The following is a 22454-nucleotide window of genomic DNA, read 5'->3' on the forward strand; positions in this document are numbered from 1 at the left end:
AAGGTGCTTATTGAATGTAGAGCGCTCGCTGAACGTGGAGCGCTCACTGAATGTAAGGTGCTTACTGAACGTAAAGCACTCGCTGAACGTGGAGCGCTCACTGAATGTAAGGTGCTTACTGAACGTAAAGCACTCGCTGAACGTGGAGCGCTCACTGAATGTAAGGTGCTTATTGAATGTAGAGCGCTCGCTGAACGTGGAGCGCTCACTGAATGTAAGGTGCTTACTGAATGTAAAGCACTCGCTGAACGTGGAGCGCTCACTGAATGTAAGGTGCTTACTGAATGTAAAGCACTCGCTGAACGTGGAGCGCTCACTGAATGTAAGGTGCTTATTGAATGTAGAGCGCTCGCTGAACGTGGAGCGCTCACTGAATGTAAGGTGCTTACTGAATGTAAAGCACTCGCTGAACGTGGAGCGCTCACTGAATGTAAGGTGCTTATTGAATGTAGAGCGCTCGCTGAACGTGGAGCGCTCACTGAATGTAAGGTGCTTACTGAACGTAAAGCACTCGCTGAACGTGGAGCGCTCACTGAATGTAAGGTGCTTACTGAACGTAAAGCACTCGCTGAACGTGGAGCGCTCACTGAATGTAAGGTGCTTATTGAATGTAGAGCGCTCGCTGAACGTGGAGCGCTCACTGAATGTAAGGTGCTTACTGAATGTAAAGCGCTCGCTGAACATGGAGCACTCACTGAATGTAAGGTGCTTATTGAACGTAGAGCGCTCGCTGAACGTGGAGCGCTCACTGAATGTAAGGTGCTTACTGAACGTAAAGCACTCGCTGAACGTAGAGCGCTTGCTGAACGTAAAGCGCTCAGTGAATGAAGAACGCCCGCTGAATGTAATGCGATCACTGAATGTGGAGCGCTCACTGAATGTAAAGGACTCGTTGAACGTAAAGCGCTCGCTGAACGTGGTGCACTCACTGAACATAAAACACTCGCTTCCTCTGACATTTCACATGTGCACTCTTTTTAATGGTATTCACACTTTTGTCAGGGGATGAACACGTGGATTTCCATATGACTCAAAAATTTCAAAATCTAGTCTGTAACTGTGCAGTAAATCTATCTGGAGAAGGTAGTTCTCAAAAACTGAGTGACCATATAAGAAAGAGAATTGTGAGGGAAACCACCAAGACACACACGACAACTCTGAAGGAGTAAAGGTTTTCTTTGACATAGTGCAAGTTTTGTAATTTGCATCACCAGTTACACAACATCATGGTGACATAGAACAGAGAAGGATTTTCTCCAGAATAAGATTTTAAAGTTCAGCTACAGTTTGCTGGAAGGCACATGGGAGAATAAAGTCGATGTGTGATGGGTTTCCTGGTCTGTAAGTCCTTCTTCATGTCACACCACCATGAAGGTGTAAAACAGGCCAAGTTATCTCAATGCAAGAGTCTCTCCAATCACAGACATAGAAGCCTATATCTCCAATGGAGCTGTAATGTGTGTGGCTTCCCTCACTAGTCTTCTTGCAAAGTCAGTGCAGCAGATAACAGAATATTTACAGAGGAATCCTGCAAATGGTGATAGAAGCACCACATTTGACACAAATATTCTTTAGACATTAACTCTTAAAAAAACAAACAAAAAAAACAAAACAGCTGGCCACTTCAGTTTTCGATAGGATGTCAGGTAGGGGTCAATAAAGAATTACACATGGGTCAAAAATAAAAAAAAATGAAAACTACACCACATTATTTGTCTGATCATAATGATTCCAAAAGGTATAATCTGGACTATCTGTGACTGAATGTTCTGGAGTTATGGGGTAAAAACAGCAAGAATGGTGACAAAGGTCAATTTCAGTTTGTACAGGGGTCAAAAGTTAAAGTTGCTTTAATTTTGGTCAAACATGATACAAAATTACTGGTTGAGCTAATAGGATTAATAAATGGAATAGCCATAACATGATAACTAAGCATGGCACATGGTGCTGTCATAATCTGGACTCTTTGCTTTGTGTTTCTGTTTTGCCATGTTTAGTAGTTAGGTTCTAGTTTTGTTCTGCTTTGTTTAGATGTTGTTTAGATTGTTTTGTCTGTGTGTGATTTCTCTTGCTGGGTTTTTCCTGCTTGGGCTTTGTCTGTCCCTATCTCTCTTGTCCGTCTCTCTTGGTGCCTGGTGGTGGGCGTCACACTCTTTCTGGGCCACACCCTGTTCTGGATCTTTCCACATACCTGTTTCTAATCTGCAGCTCATCACCAGGGTGTATTTAAGCTCCATTGGTTGCACTAGTTCCCCACCAGATCATTACATAGACAGACAGACAGACAGACAGACAGACAGACAGACAGACAGACAGATACTTTATTCATCCCCTATAAGGGGAAATTCATCTGCCCAAGAGCATACATACACAATTCATCCATACAATAAAATACCAATAAATAAGACAAATATAAAAACACATGGAAGTAAAACTACATTAACAAGAAGCGTTAAAGAGTCTCATGGCGACCGGGACAAATGATCTTCTATACCTGTCAGTCCTGCATCTCATGGAGAGGAATCACTGTGGTTGTTTTTCTGAGCACCACAGTGTCGTGTAGAGGATGAGATTTGTTGTTAATAACAGAATTCATAATACACCTCAACCTACACTCCACCAGTTCACCCACAGAGACGCCTCGCTCCCCATCACTGACACACTTCCTGACAAATTTGTCCAGTCTGTTACTGTCTCTAACAAACAAGCTGTTCCCCAACACACAACAGCAAATAATAGAGCGCTGACCACAAGAGATTGATAAAAAAAGGAAAAGCACATCGCTACAAACATCAACAGATTTCAGTCTTCTGAGGAAGAACAATCTGCTTTGTCCCCTTTTATACGCTGTATTTACCTGCACCGACCAGTCCAATCTGTTGTCAATGTGGACACTGAGGTACTTGTATGTGGAGACCACCTCAATGCCCACATTGTCTATACTGACTGGTAGGTGTTGTGCTTTCCTCTTGCCAAAGTCAGCTATCATCGCCTTTGTTTTGCTGGTGTTCAATACCAGCCCGTTGCACCTGCTCCAGTTGGTGAACTCCTTGATAACTGCCCTGTACTCTGTCTCGTCCCCTCCCCTCACACAGGCCACCACAGCTGTGTCATCAGAATATTTATGCATATGACATGTTGGAGTCCTGTAGGTGAAGTCAGATGTATACAGTGTGAAAAGAAAAGGGGAGAGGACCGTTCCCTGGGGAGCACCAATGCTCATTTGCACAGTTCCAGAAATTGCCTGCCCTAACCTAACATACTGTGTTCTCTCTGTCAAGTAGCTGTTGATCCAGGAGATAAATACCTGTGTGTGAAAGTGGCCACAACTGTATGATACACTGTCCTCAGCAAGGGTGGGCAAATGTTAAATGACTGTAGCCTCCTTAAAAAATAGAGTCTGTTTTGTCCCTTGCTGTACACAGTGTCCATGTGGCTCTTCCAATCCAGCCTCTCATCCAGCTGCACCCCAGGTATCTGTGGTTCGGGACCACTTCAACCTCAGTGTTCCCAATACTAATCGGTGTCGGATGGGCTCCTCTTCTCCTTCCCCTTCTGAAATCGACAATCATCTCCTTAGTTTATCCAATGTTAAGGATGAAATGATTGCACTCACTCCAGTGGACAAACTCCTTGATGGTATTTCTGTACTCCTGCTCCTCAGACCAACAACTGCCATATCATCTGAAAACTTTTGCAAAAAGCAGTTCCTGCTGTTGTACTGGAAATTTGCAGTGTAGATGGTGTAGAGGAATGGTGCCAACACTGTTCCCTGTGGTGCCCCAGTGCTGCTCAGGACGGTATCTGAGACACAGCTCTGCAGACGTACAAACTGCAGTCTGTTGGAAAGATAGTCCACACACCACTGGACCAGGGAATCCTCCACCTCCATCCTCCTCAACTTCTCCCCCAGTAGCACAGGGTGGATAGTATTAAATGCACTTGTAAAGTCAAAAAACATTAACCTCACAGAGGCATCAGCGGTATCCAGATGTGAATATGCCCTGTGCAACATGTAGATGAGGGCATCATCTACTCTAATGTTCGGTTGGTATGCGAACTGTAAAGTGTTCATATGAGGCGCCACAGTGTCCCTGATGTTTGGGAGGATCAGTCTCTCTAGCACCTTCATTATATGTGATGTAAGGGCTACAGGCCTGTAGTCCTTGTACTCAGTGAGATGGCTTTTCTTTGGCAGCGGAACCAAGCACAATGTTTTCCATAGCTTAGGGACCCTCTGTAAGCACAGGCTCACGTTGTACAAATGTGCTAGAATCCCACACAGTTCATTGGAGCAGGTCTTCAGAAGCTCAGTACTGATGTCGTCCGGTCCCATTGCCTTGCCTGGTTTTAGCCGGTCTAACTCCTTTTTGACCTGAGCTGGAGAGAAAATAATAGGTGGTGCCCCAGCTGCAACAGGGGACTTGGGCACTGCTCAGATGTTGATGGTGAGGTTAGAGGTGGTGTAAGGGAAAGAGAACGGCTTAGGGCAGTCTTTTGGTTAGACTGGGAGAGGTGTGTTAGACTGTCAAATCTGCTGAAAAATGTATTCAAATTATCAGCCAGATTCTGATCACCATCAGACAATTGATCCCTTTTTTGTCCCATGCCTGTGACCCTCCTCATACCAGCCCACACCTGTCTAGCTCCTTCTTGCTGTAATTGTTGTTCTAATTTGCGGCTATAAGCTTCTTTTTCCTTTCTCATCTCCACCCTCAACTCTTTCTGAATTTCCTTCAATTTATCCCTGTCACCCATCCCAAAAACCCTTTTCTTTACATTTAGTAGGGCTTTCAGGTTGCTACTAATCCATGGTTTGTTATTCGGGTAGTGGTGACTTACTTTGGAGGGTATGGTGTTCTCATAACAGAAATTAATGTAATGAGTGACACATTCTGTCAACCCATCTATATCATCTCCATACGCCTCACAAAAAACATCCCAATCTGTTGTCTCAAAACAACCCTTAAGGGCTTCCACTGCCTCACAATTCCAGCATCTAGATATTTTTATGGTGACAGGCAGTCTTTTTACAGCTGGTATGTAGGAGGGAGCGAGGTGGATCATGTCATGATCAGAACAACCAACAGGAGGCAATGCAATACTTTTATACGCATCCTTGACATTACAGTAAAGCAAATCTAATGTCTTCTCCCCTCACATTTTACAGTTCACAAACTGCTTGAACGTGAGCAGAATCTTAGCCAGAGAAACATGATTAAAATCTGACATTAAAAAAACTGCATCAGGGTACCTTTTTTGTAGTCTCGCAATAGTCACGTGCACTGCGTTGCTGGCCGCTTCTGCCTTTGCTGACGGAGGAATGTAAACAACAATGGCAATCACCGCAGTGAACTCCCTTGGCAGGTAATATGGTCTTATGCTCACTGCTAAGCATTCAGTGTCCACATGCGCTCCTTGATGGTAATATGCTTAGGGTTACACCACTTGTTGACAAGAAGCAATAAGCCTCCTCCCTTCTGCTTTCTGCTCCCATTAGCATCCCTGTCGGCGCGTACTGCACTGAAGCCGGTGAAAGTGATCAGAGAGTCGGGGGTATTTTCAGTGAGCCAGGTCTCAGTCAGACATATGAGGCAGCTCCTTTGCCCCCCGTCCCCGCCGCTGCTCGTTCCTCCCTTTCGGGGCCGTGGGCAGGGTGGTGCGGTTCTGGGTCCCCCCCCTCTTGGTGGGCCCTGCCGGCACCCTGCGTGCTTCCCTCGGGTATGGGGTTACTTCCTGTGCCTCCGTTGGGGGTGAGGGTGGGGGGGTGTCGGGGGTGCGTTCCGGCACCGTCGGGCCGCTCCCTTGTTGGTCCGTCATGCTGCCCCGGTGGCTCAGGTGGCTGCCCTTCCTGGCCTCTGTGCCCTTCCGCTTCCCTTTTTTGCCTGGTTTCTCCTGGGGCCCTGCGTCCTGGGCCCTTTTCCGTCATCGCTTGCGGTCGGCCATATGGCTTCCAACACACTGGAGTGGTCCATGTCTTATGGTAGGGTTCTGTGCTTTTATCTTGGCCCAACACACCAGACACAGTAGTGATCGGATATTTAGCTGTGATCTGGGTCTCTGTGTGTGGCTGGTTACGTGTTCGTGGCTGACACTACAATTTGGTTTTGGGTGCTAAGCTAAACTGGTTAGCTAAACTGCAGGATTGTCTTACAGACATAAAGACATGGATGACCTCTAATTTCCTGCTTTTAAATTCAGATAAAACTGAAGTTATTGTACTTGGCCCCACAAATCTTGGTGTCTAAACATGGTGTCTAACCAGATCCTTAGCCTTCAGCTTTCAGGCTCCTCTCCTGTGGAACCAGCTCCCAATTCGGATTAGGGAGACAGACACCCTCTCTACTTTTAAGATTAGGCTTAAAACTTTCCTTTTTGAAAAAGCTTATAGTTAGGGCTGGATCAGGTGACCCTGAACCATCCCTTAGTTATGCTGCTATAGACTTAGACTGCTGGGGGGTTTCCCATGATGCACCCAGTGTTTCTTTTTATTCACCTCTTTTTGCTCTGTATGCACCACTCTGCATTTAATCATTAGTGATTGATCTCTGCTCTCTTCCACAGCATGTCTTTTTCCTGATTCTCTCCCCTCAGCCCCAGCCTGTCCCAGCAGAAGACTGCCCCTCCCTGAGCCTGGTTCTGCTGGAGGTTTCTTCCTGTTAAAAGGGAGTTTTTCCTTCCCACTGTTGCCAAGAGCTTGCTCATAGGGGGTCGTTTTGACTGTTGGGGTTTTTCTGTAATTATTGTATGGCTTTTGCCTTACAATATAAAGCGCCTTGGGGCAACTGTTTGTTGTGATTTGGCGCTATATAAATAAAATTGATTTGATTTCCCATGGTGATTGAGGGTAGCGCTGGTTTATGACTCATTCTCCATAGCCTCTGTGTTCTTCTGCCATTCCTTTTTACACCAGCACGGGTCCCACAATGTTTTACCCGTAGTATTTCTTTCGGGATATCATGCCTTATCCCAAAAGTTGAGGCACTGGCCAAGCCAAGAAGTTCTTCACACAAGTATGCCCAACCAGAGTGATTCTCCGGGAATCCGGAGACACCAAGCCTTTTCATACCCAATGTGAACCACATTTTGAGTTAATCAATCAATCAATCAACTTTTTTCTTATATAGCGCCAAATCACAACAAACAGTTGCCCCAAGGCGCTCGAATGTCAGCAATGTTTCCGTCTGATGGGACGAAGCGAGCATTCATAATGACTCATCTGATCAGCAGGGCAGCGGCGTGGGCATCGGCATATTGGAGCAGGAAGTGACCATAATGCTGCTTGTTTCAGGCTTTCAAGACCACGCTCTTGCAAGTATTCCAGCACAGGTCACCAGGGAGTGAGGCAGCCCATTCTTTGATGCAGCTGAAGCAAGGCAGCAGAGGAGTCGCCAACATCGCCATTGACTTCTGCATCCTGGCTTCAAAGAGTGAGTGGAACATTGATCTCCCTGAAGATCTGGATGAGCCATTGCTCTCGCCATCCACATCGACTGCCGTTTGGCGGACCGACCTCGATGGGACGCTCGCCTTCTGGCTCAGAGTTCTGCTACGCCTTCTTCTCGACCCACTTTTCCATTTCATCTTGGCTCCAGCTCTTCTCGCAATTCCTAGGAACCCATGCAGTTGGGTTGCACTCGGTTGTCTATGGAGGAACGGCAGCACCATAAAGATCAGGGTCTGTGTTTTACTGTGGGCAGGCAGGGCATGTGGTCCCGGGTTGCCAGTCCAGGGGTGCCCCCACGCTGTCTAAACCAGTACTACGGGTCAGTCAAAGCTCCATTTCTTCTGAAACTCCTCAGACCAGGCGTGAGAGACTTAATATTGTCTCTCACGCCCTCTGATGGTGCGTGCTGTGGATGGCCATCAGCTTGGTCAAATCACCCACCGTACACAGTCAGTCCGGCTAATAATCACAGAGAATCATGTGTTTGATAAGATGACTCATTCAGCAATCTTGGGGAACCCATGGTTAAAGAAACACAGCCCACAGTTCGACTGGTCAAACTGATACTGTTTCTACGTTTAATCATGATCTCTATCATGTTATCACAACCTCACAAAGGTTTTCAATAAGAACAAAGCTAAATCACTACCTCCACATCAATCTTATGATTGTGCCATTGTGCTACTTCCCGGTACTAGTCCTACTCAGGGAAAACTGCTTTCTCTGTCTGCTCCTGAATGTGTCGCAATGAATGATTACATGCAAGAATTGTTAGAGGCAGGCTTGATTCGGCCCTCGTCTTCACCCGCGGGGGCGGGATTCTTCTTCATAGAAAAGAAAGACAAGTCACTCTGCCCATGCATAGATTATTGTGGCCTCAACGATATTACAGTCAAAAACCGCTACCCCCTGCCTCTCATTGCCATTGCATTTGAACTGCGAGAGGGGACCACAATCTTTACAAAGCTGGATTTACGTAATGCATATCATTTAGTGCAAATCAAGCAAGGGGATGAATGGAAAACAGCCTTCGACACCCCCACTGGCCACAATGAGTACCTTATCATGTCATTCGGTTTAACTAACGTGCCTGCAGTATTTCAGAATCTGGTCAATGGCGTCCTGTGCGAGTACTTAAATAAGTTTGTACTCATCTATCTCCATGACATTTTGATTTTTTTCCCCAGATGAAGAAACATACACGAGGCATGTCCGCTCAGTTTTTGAGACCCTGTTTCACAACCACCTATTTGTTAAAGATGAAAAAATGCAAATTTCATAGATCCACAGAGTCATTTTTGGGGTTTGTGATCACTCAGGGTGAGATCCGGATGGATCCAGAAAAGATAGCGGCGGTACACGATTGGGCGACCCCTAAGAACCGAAAACAGGTACAAAGATTTCTCGGATTTGTTCATTTCTACAGTAAATTCATCCGCAACTTTAGTACTGTGGCCGCACCCCTTCACAACGTCACCTCATTCCTCCAAGCTTTTCCCTGGATGCCAGAGTGTGAAGGGGCATTTCTGGTCCTAAAGAATCACTTCACAGCGGCCCCCATCCTACTCTTTCCTGACACCACCCGATAGTTTGTTGTCAAGGTTGATGCTTCCGATGTAGGTGCTGGAGCAATCTTGTCACAAATTGACCCTGCTGACAACAAGTTACACCCTTCTGCTATTTGTCAAAGAAATTATCTAATGCTGAACGTAATTCTAACATCGCGACCGGGAACTGTTGGCAGTCAAAATGGCCTTGGAGGAGTGGCGCCATTGGCCGTGTGGGTGCCATTCTTAGTGTGGACCGATCACAAAAATCTAGAATACCTGCGCACAGCTAAATGGTTAAATTCTAGGCAGGCCTGTTGGGCCATTCTCTTTAGCTGTTTCAATTTTGTACTTTTGTAACATCCCAGCTCCAAAAATGGCAAACTGGATGCGTTCACCTGGCCAGAGACCCTTCTATTGTTCCGTCTGAGCCTAGTACAATCTTTCCTGCTTCCTGTTTCTTTTCCGCCATCACCTGGGACATCGAGACTAAAGTCCGTTCCGCCATCTGTGATGTTCCCGTCCCTCCTGGGTGTCCTAAAGGGAAATTGTTTGTACCTGATTTGCTAAGAGGGGAAGTCATACGCTGGGGACATGATAGCCGGTTTGTCTGCCACTCAGGCATCAAAAACACCATGCAGATCATCCGGGAGAGGTTTTGGTGGCCTCGCTTGCTTTCCGATATTACCGATTACATTAAGGCTTGCCAAACATGTAGTATGCTCAGTCACTGTCCAGCAAACCTCTGCCTTTACCTGTTCCAACAAGACCGTGGTCAGACACATTTTTACAATATAAAGCGCCTTGGGGCAACTGTTTGTTGTGATTTGGCGCTATATAAAAAAAATTGATTGAATTGGTTGATTGATTGATTTCCCTCGACTTTGTTACAGATCTTCCGCCCTCTAAGGGAAATATGGTAATACTTACTGTAGTCGATCGTCTGTCAAAATGGCACATTTCATGCCCTTGCTGAAATTCCCAACCGCCAAAGAGACCACTGAAGCTTTGTTAACCCACATGTTCAAATTACATGGTTTCCCGCAAGACATTGTCTCTGATTGAAGGCCTCAGTTTATATCTCAGTTTTGGAAAGAGTTCTGTCGTCTGCTGGGGGTCCCCTCCAGCCTTACCTCGGGATATTACCCACAAGCAAACAGACAAACAGAAAGAGTGAACCAGAAGTTGGAAAAGGGCCTATGAATCCTAGCATCTCAGCGCCTGGCCACCTGGGCCTCTCAGTTAGTATGGATTGAACTTGCACATAACTGCTTGCCATCTGCATCCACAGGTTACTCCCCGTTTCATGTGTCACACGGATTTCAACCATCTTTGTTTCCCTCCACAGACTTGAACTCTCGTGTGCCCTCTGCCTTGTCCCTCATCCTTCGCTGCCGATGAACCTGGGAGCGGGCCCAGTGGACCTTGCAACGTGCTTCATTAGCCTATAAAGTCACAGCCAATAGAAAGAGGTCTTCAGCACCTGCTTACACCCCTGGTCACCTGTCCATCCGAGGATTGCCCAGAAAGCTCGCTCCCAGGTTCGTTGGTTCATTCCCCATTTCCAAACTGATTAATCCTGTTTCTGTCTACATTTGCCCAGGTCCTTGAAGATTCACCCCACCTTCCACATCAGCCATGTGAAGCCTGTCCACACTAGTTCGTTGTGTCCTCCAGCCGTTCCCCCACCACCTGCCTGGTTCATGGAGGGTGGGCCGGATTTTTTTCTGTTTGGTGCCTCCTGGGATCTCGGTGGCGTGGGAGTGGGGTGCAATACCTGGTGGACTGGGAGGGGTATGGTCCAGAAGAGCGTTCATGGATCCGCTCCCATTTCATCCTAAACCCGGACCTGATTAAAAACTTCATGCTGAGCATCCTGATTCCCCTGGGCTGTCGGGTGTCAGCCATTAGGTGGTGGGTCCTGTCATGATCTGGACTTTTTGCTTTGTGTTTCTGTTTTGCCATGTTTAGTTTAGGTTCTAGTTTTGTTCTGCTTAGTTTAAATAAAATTGATGTGATTTGATTTGATTTAGTTTAGGTTTTGATTGTTTTGTATGTGTGTGATTTCTCATGCTGGGTTTTTCTGGCTTGTGCTTTGTCTGTCCCTATCTCTCTTGTCTGTCTCTCTTGGTGCTTGGTGGTGTCACACCCTTTCTGGGCCACACCCTGTTCTGGATCTTTCCACACACCTGTTTCTAATCTGCAGCTCATGACCTGGGTGTATTTAAGCTCCACTGGTTGCATTAGTTCCCTTCCAGATCGTTGGGCCTTGTGCCTTCACTTCCAGCACTGTGTTCTATGTTTCCAAGTCCTGCTACCATGTTGTGTTTCGACCACCTGCCTGTTTGTACTGACCAGGCCGTACGCCTGATGTTTTGCATCTGTTTGCTCATCTTTGACTGCCTTGCTGTGTACCGGACCCCACTGAATCCTTCAGTAAACGTTTTTACTAACCAGAGCTACTGTGTTGAGTCCTGCAATTGTGTCCAGACGTTTCTGTCCATCAAACCTGATAAGTACAATCTATTCCTTTTTAAAACCCTGTTAACTCAACCAATAATTTCCACTGCTTTTAACAAAAACAGGGGCAGCTTTAACTTTTGACTCCTGTACAAACTGAAATTGATGTTTGTCACCATTCTGAGCCTGGAGAGGCGGAGATATGCTCTGGAGAGCAGGGGAATGAAAGTCAGTAGGAGCAAAACTGAGTCCATGTGTGTGACTGAGAGGGAGCCCAGTGGAATAGTGCAGTTACAAGGAGTAGAAGTGGTGAAAGTAGATGAGTTTAAATACTTGGGGCCAACTGTCCAAAGTAATGGAGAGTGTGATAGAGAGGTGAAGAAGAGAGTGCAGGCAGGGTGGAGTGGGTGAAGAAAGGTGGCAGGAGTGATTTGTGACTGAAGAATATCAGCAAGAGTGAAGGAGAAAGTTTACAAGACAGTAGTGAGACCAGCTATGTTGTACGGCTTAGAGACAGTGACACTAACAAAAAGACAGGAGGCAGAGCTGAAGATGTTGAGATTCTCTTTGGGAGTGACGAGGATGGACAGAATTAGGAATGAACATATCAGAGGGACAGCTCAAGTGTGACAGTTTGGAGACAAAGTCAGAGAGGTGAGATTGAGATGGTTTGGACATGTGCAGAGGAGGGACCCAGGGTATATAGGCAGAAGGATGCTGAGGATGGAGCCACCAGGCAGGAGGAGAAGAGGGAGGCCAAAGAGGAGGTTCATGGATGTGCTGAGGGAGGACATGCAGGTGGTTGGTGTGACAGAGGAAGATACAGAGGACAGGGTGAGATGGAAACAATTCATCTAATGTGGCGACCCCTAACGGGAACAGCTGAAAGAAGAATTGACCCTTACGTGGCTGCCTGTTGAAAACTGAAGTGGCCAGTCGGTTTCTTCAAAAGAGTTCATGTCTCAGGAGTGTTTGTGCTGAATTTGGTGCTTGTTTCCAAAAATGAACAATTGCAAAGACATTGATCATGACCTACTTTTAATATAATATGACATAATGTATAAACTTATCTGATGTTTTGGGTGAGAGAATGTGTGTCTGTGATAGGAAAGTGACACTTGGACAGACGTGTCTGATGGACAGAACCAGTGTTAATGTCCCCCTGCTTTATTGACACATCAAGTTATTTTTAAATAATAATTACAAGACATTTATTTGAGTTTTTCTTCACTATGTCAGTAGGTTACAGACACTAAAACCACCGCCTCATGAAACAAGACAGACGCTTCTGAACTTCGGGTTTCATTGGGCAGCCAAACTTATCCAATCACATTTCTCAGTCCCACAATCCTCCACCAGAAGGCTTGATGACATCACCACCGAGAAGACAGCAGATCATCCAAGCAAACAAAACACGCATCATCTTCGATTTGGTAACCTGAACCTTAACTAAAAGGCAGAAGCACGTTAAAGGAGAAATGCACATTGTGTGTGCATGTGGACGTTCATAGGAAATGCACGAATAACCAGACTTTTGGTGTCATACAACACGCACACTGAGAAGATGTTGAAGGGAGAAGCTTTTGCTGCATTTAATGAACAAACTCAAGAACCAGGAAAAGAAATCTCAATTAAGCTTTGGACCTTCACAAATCAGCTTCCTCTTTAGGAGCCACCTCTAAAACATTCAAGGTTCCATCAGCAAAATATCAGGAAGCTGAGAGCATCCTGAGAGCATCCTGAGACCATTGAAGAAGGAGGACAAGATTAACACCCAGGAATGAACAATCTTGGTTCTAAACCTCCTACATAAAACAAATCAGATTGAAAAACTTACACTGCAGATCTTGAATTCTCGTATGGTCCACTCAGGGAGAACAGACTCAGACAGCATCTGGACAATCAGGTCTCCGTAGTACAGGGGGTCCTGGTCAAACGGCCAGTAGTGGTCACACTTCACCTGAAGACAAAGGAAGGAAGAGAACATCAGAAGAACATCCCACAGAAAACACCGACAGCTTCCAGCTGGCCTGTCGCTGCACGGTCCAGGTGATCAGTCTGTCCTGAAGGGACAGGAAGCACCTGGCCAACAAAAACGGAGACAAACCAGTTCAGGGAGCATCTTCTGGCTGCTTTCTCCATTCAGCAACTTCAGAAGCTTGCTTCTTTACTGATACAACCATGTTCAGACTTAATTCTTTGTCCAGATCTGGTCTTTCACTGAAGGCAGTCATGACAAAATGTTTGTCTAAAGAACACCAAAACAAACTCTTCTGCATTTCAAAGGACACAAATCATCATCTCAATCCAGTCCCCACCTCTCCAAAGGAACCATCTATCTGCCACCACATGTGAGCGAGTCCTTGTCCTTCTTCAGAGGCTGGGGTCCTTGACAGTGATGCACCTGCGAGCTAGATTTTGACCAGGGAAAGGTGCCATATACCCAAAATGTTGATGCTAATGCAACGTAAGTAATACCAGGGTAATTCTATGATATGATATGTGATTTATTGTCATTACACGAGTGCAACAACAACAAAATTATGTTTACATATGGTAATGCATTAAAGTCAGAGCTGTAATTCTGGCACCGTAGAATCACCCACTCTTCATCTGAGTCTCACTATGTAACCTCCCATCTGGCACAAAGTCATTCCAGCAGGACCAAAGGATCCTCTGGTACCAACGACATCCAGTCAAGGCCTTAGATCAATGGTTCACACGAAAGTGTCAAAAACTTACAGTAAGTCAGAAAGCACCAGGATCCTTGGATGTTCATTCCCTTGCAAAGACCTCACCTCCCCAAATAACTACAAATAAATAAATAAATAAACACAAGAACAAATACAAATATGAGGTCTGTTAGAAAACTATTCGACCTTTTAATTTTTTTAAAAAACTATATGGATTTGAATCACGTGTGATTGCATCAGCCAAGCTTAAACCTTCATGCGCATGCGTGAGTTTTTTCACGCCTGTCGGTTGCGTCATTCACCTGTTGGCAGGCTTTGAATGAGCACTGGTCCACCCCCCTCATCGGATTTTCATTGTCAGGAAAATGGCTGAGCGATTGGAGCAGCGCTGAATCAAATTTTTCCAGAAACTGTGAGAGACAGCCAGGTGGAAACCATTCGGAAGATTCAGACGGCTTTCGGTGAAGATACTGTGGGCATCACACAAGGATCATTACAACCGGATTAAAGACGGCCCACAGTGGCACTTGGCGCGCCGCGCTTCGAGCAGCCATTTACAGACTGAAACGACCAGATCATTTCCAAAGTGAAGGCTGTGTTGATCCGGGACATCGTCTGACTACCAGAGAAACTGTGGAAGAGGTGTACATCAGCACTTTTGCGGCACATTCCACTGTTACAGGAGATTTTGTAATGAAAGATGTGCGGAGGAATTTGCGCATCGGGACGGAGCCGCTAATGGTGCACAACAAAAAAACACCTCCGTGTTGGAAACCATTCGGAAGATTCAGACGCCTTTCGGTGGCTTTTCAGTCGAGTGAGTATCCGAGAAATTGTGTAACAGCTGGGCATGTCACAACTTCTCCTGTGAGACTTCCAACATGGACGTGCTTTTTGTTGTGCGCCATTGCGGCTCCGTGCCGACGCGCGAATTCCTCCGCACGTCTTTCATCTCCTGTAACATTGGAATGTGCCACAAAAGTGCTGATGTCCACCTCTTCCACAATTTCTCTGGTAGTCAGATGACGTCTCAGATCAACACAGCCTTCACTTTGGAAATGATCTGGTCGTTTCAGCCTGCCGATGGCCGCTCGGAGCATGGCGCGCCCTGCGCCGCTGTAGGCCATCTTTAATCCGGTTGTAATGATCCTTAATCTGTGTGACGCCCAGAGTATCTTCACCAAAAGCCGTCTGAATCTTCTGAATGGTTTCCACCTCGCTGTCTCTCACAGTTTCTGGAAAAATTTGATTCAGCGCTGCTCCAATCGCTCAGTCATTTCCCTGATAATGAAAATCTGCCGAGGGGGGTGGACCAGTGCTCACTCAAAGCCTGCCTACAGGCAAATGACGCAACTGACAGGCGTGAAAAAACTCACAAAGGTTCAAGCTTGGCTGATGCAAGTGCACATGATTCAAATCCATATAGTTTTTTTTTTAAATAAAAAGGTCAGATAGTTTTCTAACAGACCTCGTACAGCAGCTTCAATAAATCTTGCCCATACGGGAAAGGATCCAAAGTTCACACAGATATCTTAGTGGAAGGGGCATGGTACACACTGCCATACTCTGTGACTGACACACATCCCACAGGTGATAGAGCTCCGGGATGGGTGAGTTCTGGTTCTGTGACAGGGCTAGTGCCCAGAAAAGCATTGGTTCTCTCAGATCTGGTGACTGCTGTGAAAGTGGTTCACTGATCCTCAACTTTGGGAGAAAATCGTGGTCTACAAGTCCCTTGATCTTGGTTCCAGTACCCAGAGAGACACTGCTGGACATGGTCCTTCAGTGCTGGTGGTGTTATAGAGGACATGTGGAAGTTGTGTGGAAAGTCTCCTGCAGTGACAGAGCTGTTCTGTAAAGCCCCGTTTACACATAGACGGTAAACTCTCCCGGAAGCGTCCCGGCAGAGATTTTGCCCCCTCCGGGCCGTTTTAGGGATCAAACGCAGTAGTTAACGCCGGCGCACGGGGGCGTAGTTTGGTTCCGGCTTCACCGGGAATTGTCGAAAAAATTATTCAACATGTCGAATAGAGGAGGATAGAATAGGAGAAGTGGCCTGATGACAGAGACAACACAAACAACGGCGTTTGATACTTTTTAATCGCCGTGTCATCCCGCCCCTTCCTGTAGTCCCGCAGTTTACACCGCCGTAATTGGCGGCCGGCGTTGTATCCCTAACCAACAGCGTGTAAAACGACGATAGAGCCCAGATCGGCGTCCTCAAAGGCGTTTTAACCGGTGACAGAGGCAGACAAAACGGCGGCGCTAGCGGACAGTACGCTGTTCTAAACTCCACCTCCCGGTTAACGGCGTTCCAAACCGCCGATAGGCGGCGGTCAGTATAAAAATGGTAGTGCGCTGCATGCAGGTCTCTCACTCGCGGCCAGCTCCAGATATTTTTGAAGAGAAGCTCCAGTATACTTCCTAAAATAAAATTGGCAGTGACAAGGACTTACCAAGAGGTCTGGTTCAGAAGCAGAGGGTAGCCCTGTGGTGCAGACGAGCAACACGTTGAGGAGGGGGAAAAGGAGAAAAAAGAAAAGGCTGAGAGATGAGCTCCCTGTCACTCCCTCCCCCTGCACTGACAGCTGCTTCAGCCTATTATACTCTGGGGGCGATGCCTATAAGCAAAAGTTCCTGGAGTAACACAGAATTTGCCTGGATGAATCCAGCGGTACACAGGGCATTATCGGCAGCAAGCAGAACAGCGCCGTTCTCACGCGCGTCTTAACCTGCGATTGTAAAGGATAGAACTAAGTATTACTAAGTACTAAGTTGCCTGATGTGTGCCGGATGCTACGGCGTCAAAACTCTGCTTTATTCGGCGGATTTAGCGGCGTTTTATCCGTATTTGCGGCTAGTACGGTGCTCAAAACGCTGGCGAAATGCTCCGCCCCTTTCCACCGCGAAAACAGCCGGAACTACCGCAAACTTCGGTCTATGTACTACCCGCGGACAAAACCGTCTATGTGTAACCTGGGCTTAAGACCACAACTCAGCCAGAGTGCACGGATGTCTCCACTGCTCACAGACGCAGGACACTAAGGAGTTACAGTCTTTGGCTTGGTGATGATTCTGGTCTGCAGAGGGAGCTGATGAAGGTGACTGAGAAGGCTACAGAAATAAAAGCACTGCATTCCTCCTGATGGCCACAGTCCAGGCAGATGGCTCTGCTGTACGACTCCACTGGGCTGGATACTCTGAGCCGTTAATAATCTGATTTACAGAGTTACTGTGGTGACTTTGGGCCTCTACTGGTTGTTGGCTGGTCTCTACTGGTGGTTGGCTCTCACTGCGGTATTGTATCACTTCCTGTTCCGGAGCACAGCGGTTCAAAGCACATATTAAACAAATATGTAGGACTGCTTTTTTGCATTTGCGCAATATCTCTAAAATTAGAAAGGTCTTGTCTCAGAGTGTTGCTGAAAAACTAATTCATGCATTTATTTCCTCTAGGCTGGACTATTGTAATTCATTATTATCAGGTTGTCCTAAAAGTTCCCTGAAAAGCCTTCAGTTAATTCAAAATGCTGCAGCTAGAGTACTGACGGGGACTAGAAGGAGAGAGCATATCTCACCCATATTGGCCTCTCTTCATTGGCTTCCTGTTAATTCTAGAATAGAATTTAAAATTCTTCTTCTTACTTATAAGGTTTTGAATAATCAGGTCCCATCTTATCTTAGGGACCTCATAGTACCATATCACCCCAAAAGAGCGCTTCGCTCTCAGACTGCAGGCTTACTTGTAGTTCTTAGGGTTTGTAAGAGTAGAATGGGAGGCAGAGCCTTCAGCTTTCAGGCTCCTCTCCTGTGGAACCAGCTCCCAATTCAGATCAGGGAGACAGACACCCTCTCTACTTTTAAGATTAGGCTTAAAACTTTCCTTTTTGCTAAAGCTTATAGTTAGGGCTGGATCAGGTGACCCTGAACCATCCCTTAGTTATGCTGCTATAGACTTAGACTGCTGGGGGGTTCCCATGATGCACTGTTTCTTTCTCTTTTTGCTCTGTATGCACCACTCTGCATTTAATCATTAGTGATCGATCTCTGCTCCCCTCCACAGCATGTCTTTTTCCTGGTTCTCTCCCTCAGCCCCAACCAGTCCCAGCAGAAGACTGCCCCTCCCTGAGCCTGGTTCTGCTGGAGGTTTCTTCCTGTTAAAAGGGAGTTTTTCCTTCCCACTGTCGCCAAGTGCTTGCTCACAGGGGGTCGTTTTGACCGTTGGGGTTTTTCTGTAATTATTGTATGGCTCTTGCCTTACAATATAAAGCGCCTTGGGGCAACTGTTTGTTGTGATTTGGCGCTATATAAATAAAACTGATTTGATTTGACTTTCAGTCTTCTGAGAACTACCAAATTTCAGTGAAACTGCAGAGTTGGTGAAACAACTAAGATCAGGAAAGCTGCAGGGATCTGAGCTATCCAGGGTAGAACAGACAACTCTGACAACAGACAGACAACTCTGACAGCAAACAGACATCTCTGACAACAGACAGACAACTCTGACAGCAAACAGACATCTCTGACAACAGACAGACATCTCTGACAGCAAACAGACAACTCTGACAACAGACAGACAACTCTGACAACAGACAGACATCTCTGACAGCAAACAGACATCTCTGACAACAGACAGACATCTCTGACAACAGACAGACATCTCTGACAACAGACAGACATCTCTGACAACAGACAGATAACTCTGACAACAGACAGACAACTCTGACAGCCAACAGACATCTCTGACAACAGACAGACAACTCTGACAACAGACAGACAACTCTGACAACAGACAGACAACTCTGACAGCCAACAGACATCTCTGACAACAGACAGACAACTCTGACAACAGACAGACAACTCTGACAGCAAACAGACATCTCTGACAGCAAACAGACATCTCTGACAACAGACAGACAACTCTGACAACAAACAGACAACTCTGACAGCAAACAGACATCTCTGACAACAGACAGACAACTCTGACAACAAACAGACAACTCTGACAGCCAACAGACATCTCTGACAACAGACAGACAACTCTGACAAAAGACAGATAACTCTGACAGCCAACAGACATCTCTGACAACAGACAGACAACTCTGACAACAACCAGACAACTCTGACAACAGACAGATAACTCTGACAACAGACAGATAACTCTGACAACAGACAGACAACTCTGACAACAGACAGACAACTCTGACAACAGACAGATAACTCTGACAACAAACAGACAACTCTGACAACAAACAGACAACTCTGAAAACAGACAGATAACTCTGACAGCCAACAGACATCTCTGACAACAGACAGACAACTCTGACAACAGACAGATAACTCTGACAGCCAACAGACATCTCTGACAACAGACAGACAACTCTGACAACAAACAGACAACTCTGACAACAAACAGACAACTCTGACAGCCAACAGACATCTCTGACAACAGACAGACAACTCTGACAACAGACAGATAACTCTGACAGCCAACAGACATCTCTGACAACAGACAGACATCTCTGACAACAGACAGACAACTCTGACAACAAACAGACAACTCTGACAGCCAACAGACATCTCTGACAACAGACAGACAACTGTGACAACAGACAGATAACTCTGACAGCCAACAGACATCTCTGACAACAGACAGACATCTCTGACAACAAACAGACAACTCTGACAGCCAACAGACAACTCTGACAGCCAACAGACAACTCTGACAACAGACAGATAACTCTGACAGCCAACAGACATCTCTGACAACAAACAGACAACTCTGACAACAAACAGACAACTCTGAAAACAGACAGACATCTCTGACAACAGACAGACAACTCTGACAACAGACAGACAACTCTGACAGCAAACAGACAACTCTGACAACAGACAGACAACTCTGACAGCAAACAGACATCTCTGACAGCAAACAGACAACTCTGACAACAGACAGACAACTTTGACAACAGACAGACATCTCTGACAGCAAACAGACATCTCTGACAGCAAACAGACATCTCTGACAACAGACAGACATCTTTGACAACAGACAGACAACTCTGACAACAGACAGACAACTCTGACAGCAAACAGACAACTCTGACAGCAAACAGACATCTCTGACAGCAAACAGACATCTCTGACAACAGACAGACATCTCTGACAACAGACAGACAACTCTGACAACAGACAGACAACTCTGACAGCAAACAGACATCTCTGACAGCAAACAGACATCTCTGACAACAGACAGACAACTCTGACAACAAACAGACAACTCTGACAACAGACAGACAACTCTGACAACAGACAGATAACTCTGACAGCCAACAGACATCTCTGACAACAGACAGACAACTCTGACAACAGACAGACAACTCTGACAGCCAACAGACAACTCTGACAACAAACAGACAACTCTGACAACAAACAGACAACTCTGACAACAAACAGACAACTCTGAAAACAGACAGATAACTCTGACAGCCAACAGACATCTCTGACAACAGACAGACAACTCTGACAACAGACAGATACCTCTGACAGCCAACAGACATCTCTGACAACAGACAGACAACTCTGACAACAAACAGACAACTCTGGCAACAAACAGACAACTCTGACAGCAAACAGACATCTCTGACAGCAAACAGACATCTCTGACAACAGACAGACAACTCTGACAACAGACAGACAACTCTGACAGCAAACAGACATCTCTGACAGCAAACAGACATCTCTGACAACAGACAGACAACTCTGACAGCAAACAGACATCTCTGACAGCAAACAGACATCTCTGACAACAGACAGACAACTCTGACAACAGACAGATACCTCTGACAGCCAACAGACATCTCTGACAACAGACAGACAACTCTGACAACAAACAGACAACTCTGGCAACAGACAGATAACTCTGACAGCCAACAGACAACTCTGACAACAAACAGACAACTCTGACAACAAACAGACAACTCTGAAAACAGACAGATAACTCTGACAGCCAACAGACATCTCTGACAACAGACAGACAACTCTGACAACAGACAGATACCTCTGACAGCCAACAGACATCTCTGACAACAGACAGACAACTCTGACAACAAACAGACAACTCTGGCAACAAACAGACAACTCTGACAGCCAACAGACATCTCTGACAACAAACAGACAACTCTGACAACAGACAGATAACTCTGACAGCCAACAGACATCTCTGACAACAGACAGACAACTCTGACAACAAACAGACAACTCTGACAACAGACAGATAACTCTGACAGCCAACAGACAACTCTGACAACAAACAGACAACTCTGACAACAACCAGACAACTCTGAAAACAGACAGATAACTCTGACAGCCAACAGACATCTCTGACAACAGACAGACAACTCTGACAACAGACAGACATCTCTGACAACAAACAGACAACTCTGACAACAGACAGATAACTCTGACAACAGACAGACAACTCTGACAACAAACAGACAACTCTGACAACAAACAGACAACTCTGACAGCCAACAGACATCTCTGACAACAGAAAGACAACTCTGACAACAGACAGACAACTCTGACAACAAACAGACAACTCTGACAACAGACAGACAACTCTGACAGCCAACAGACATCTGTGACAACAAACAGACATCTGTGACAACAAACAGACTTCTGTGACAACAGACAGACTTCTGTGACAACAGACAGACAACTCTGAGAGCAAACAGACAACTCTGACAACAAGCAGACATCTCTGACAGCAAACAGACAACTCTGACAGCAAACAGACAACTCTGACAGCAAACAGACATCTGTGACAACAGACAGAAAACTCTGACAACAGACAGACAACTCTGAGAGCAAACAGACAACTCTGAGAGCAAACAGACAACTCTGACAACAAGCAGACATCTCTGACAGCAAGCAGACAACTCTGACAGCAAACAGACAACTCTGACAGCAAGCAGACAACTCTGACAACAAACAGACATCTCTGACAACAAGCAGACATCTCTGACAGCAAGCAGACAACTCTGACAGCAAACAGACAACTCTGACAGCAAGCAGACAACTCTGACAACAAACAGACATCTCTGACAGCAAACAGACAACTCTGACAACAGACAGACAACTCTGACAACAGACAGACATCTCTGACAGCAAACAGACATCTCTGACAACAGACAGACATCTCTGACAACAGACAGACATCTCTGACAACAGACAGACAACTCTGACAGCCAACAGACATCTCTGACAACAGACAGACAACTCTGACAACAGACAGACAACTCTGAC

The 22454-nt window shown here is 46.0% G+C and overlaps 1 protein-coding gene across 1 annotated transcript in view; it reads right to left on the reverse strand.

Moving 5' to 3' along the window:
* The window catches only part of LOC117506028 (receptor-type tyrosine-protein phosphatase beta), a 43405-nt gene extending 29915 nt beyond the window's left edge, over window positions 1-13490 (reverse strand). Inside the window, exon 1 of the mRNA XM_034165566.1 lies at window positions 13292-13490. Coding sequence (XP_034021457.1) covers window positions 13292-13441 — 150 coding nt within the window. The 5' untranslated portion in view covers window positions 13442-13490. The remainder of the gene's footprint in view (window positions 1-13291) is intronic.
* Between the last annotated feature and the right edge of the window lie 8964 nt (window positions 13491-22454).

Source organism: Thalassophryne amazonica, unplaced genomic scaffold (assembly GCF_902500255.1).
Source record: "Thalassophryne amazonica unplaced genomic scaffold, fThaAma1.1, whole genome shotgun sequence".
NCBI lineage: Eukaryota > Metazoa > Chordata > Actinopteri > Batrachoidiformes > Batrachoididae > Thalassophryne > Thalassophryne amazonica.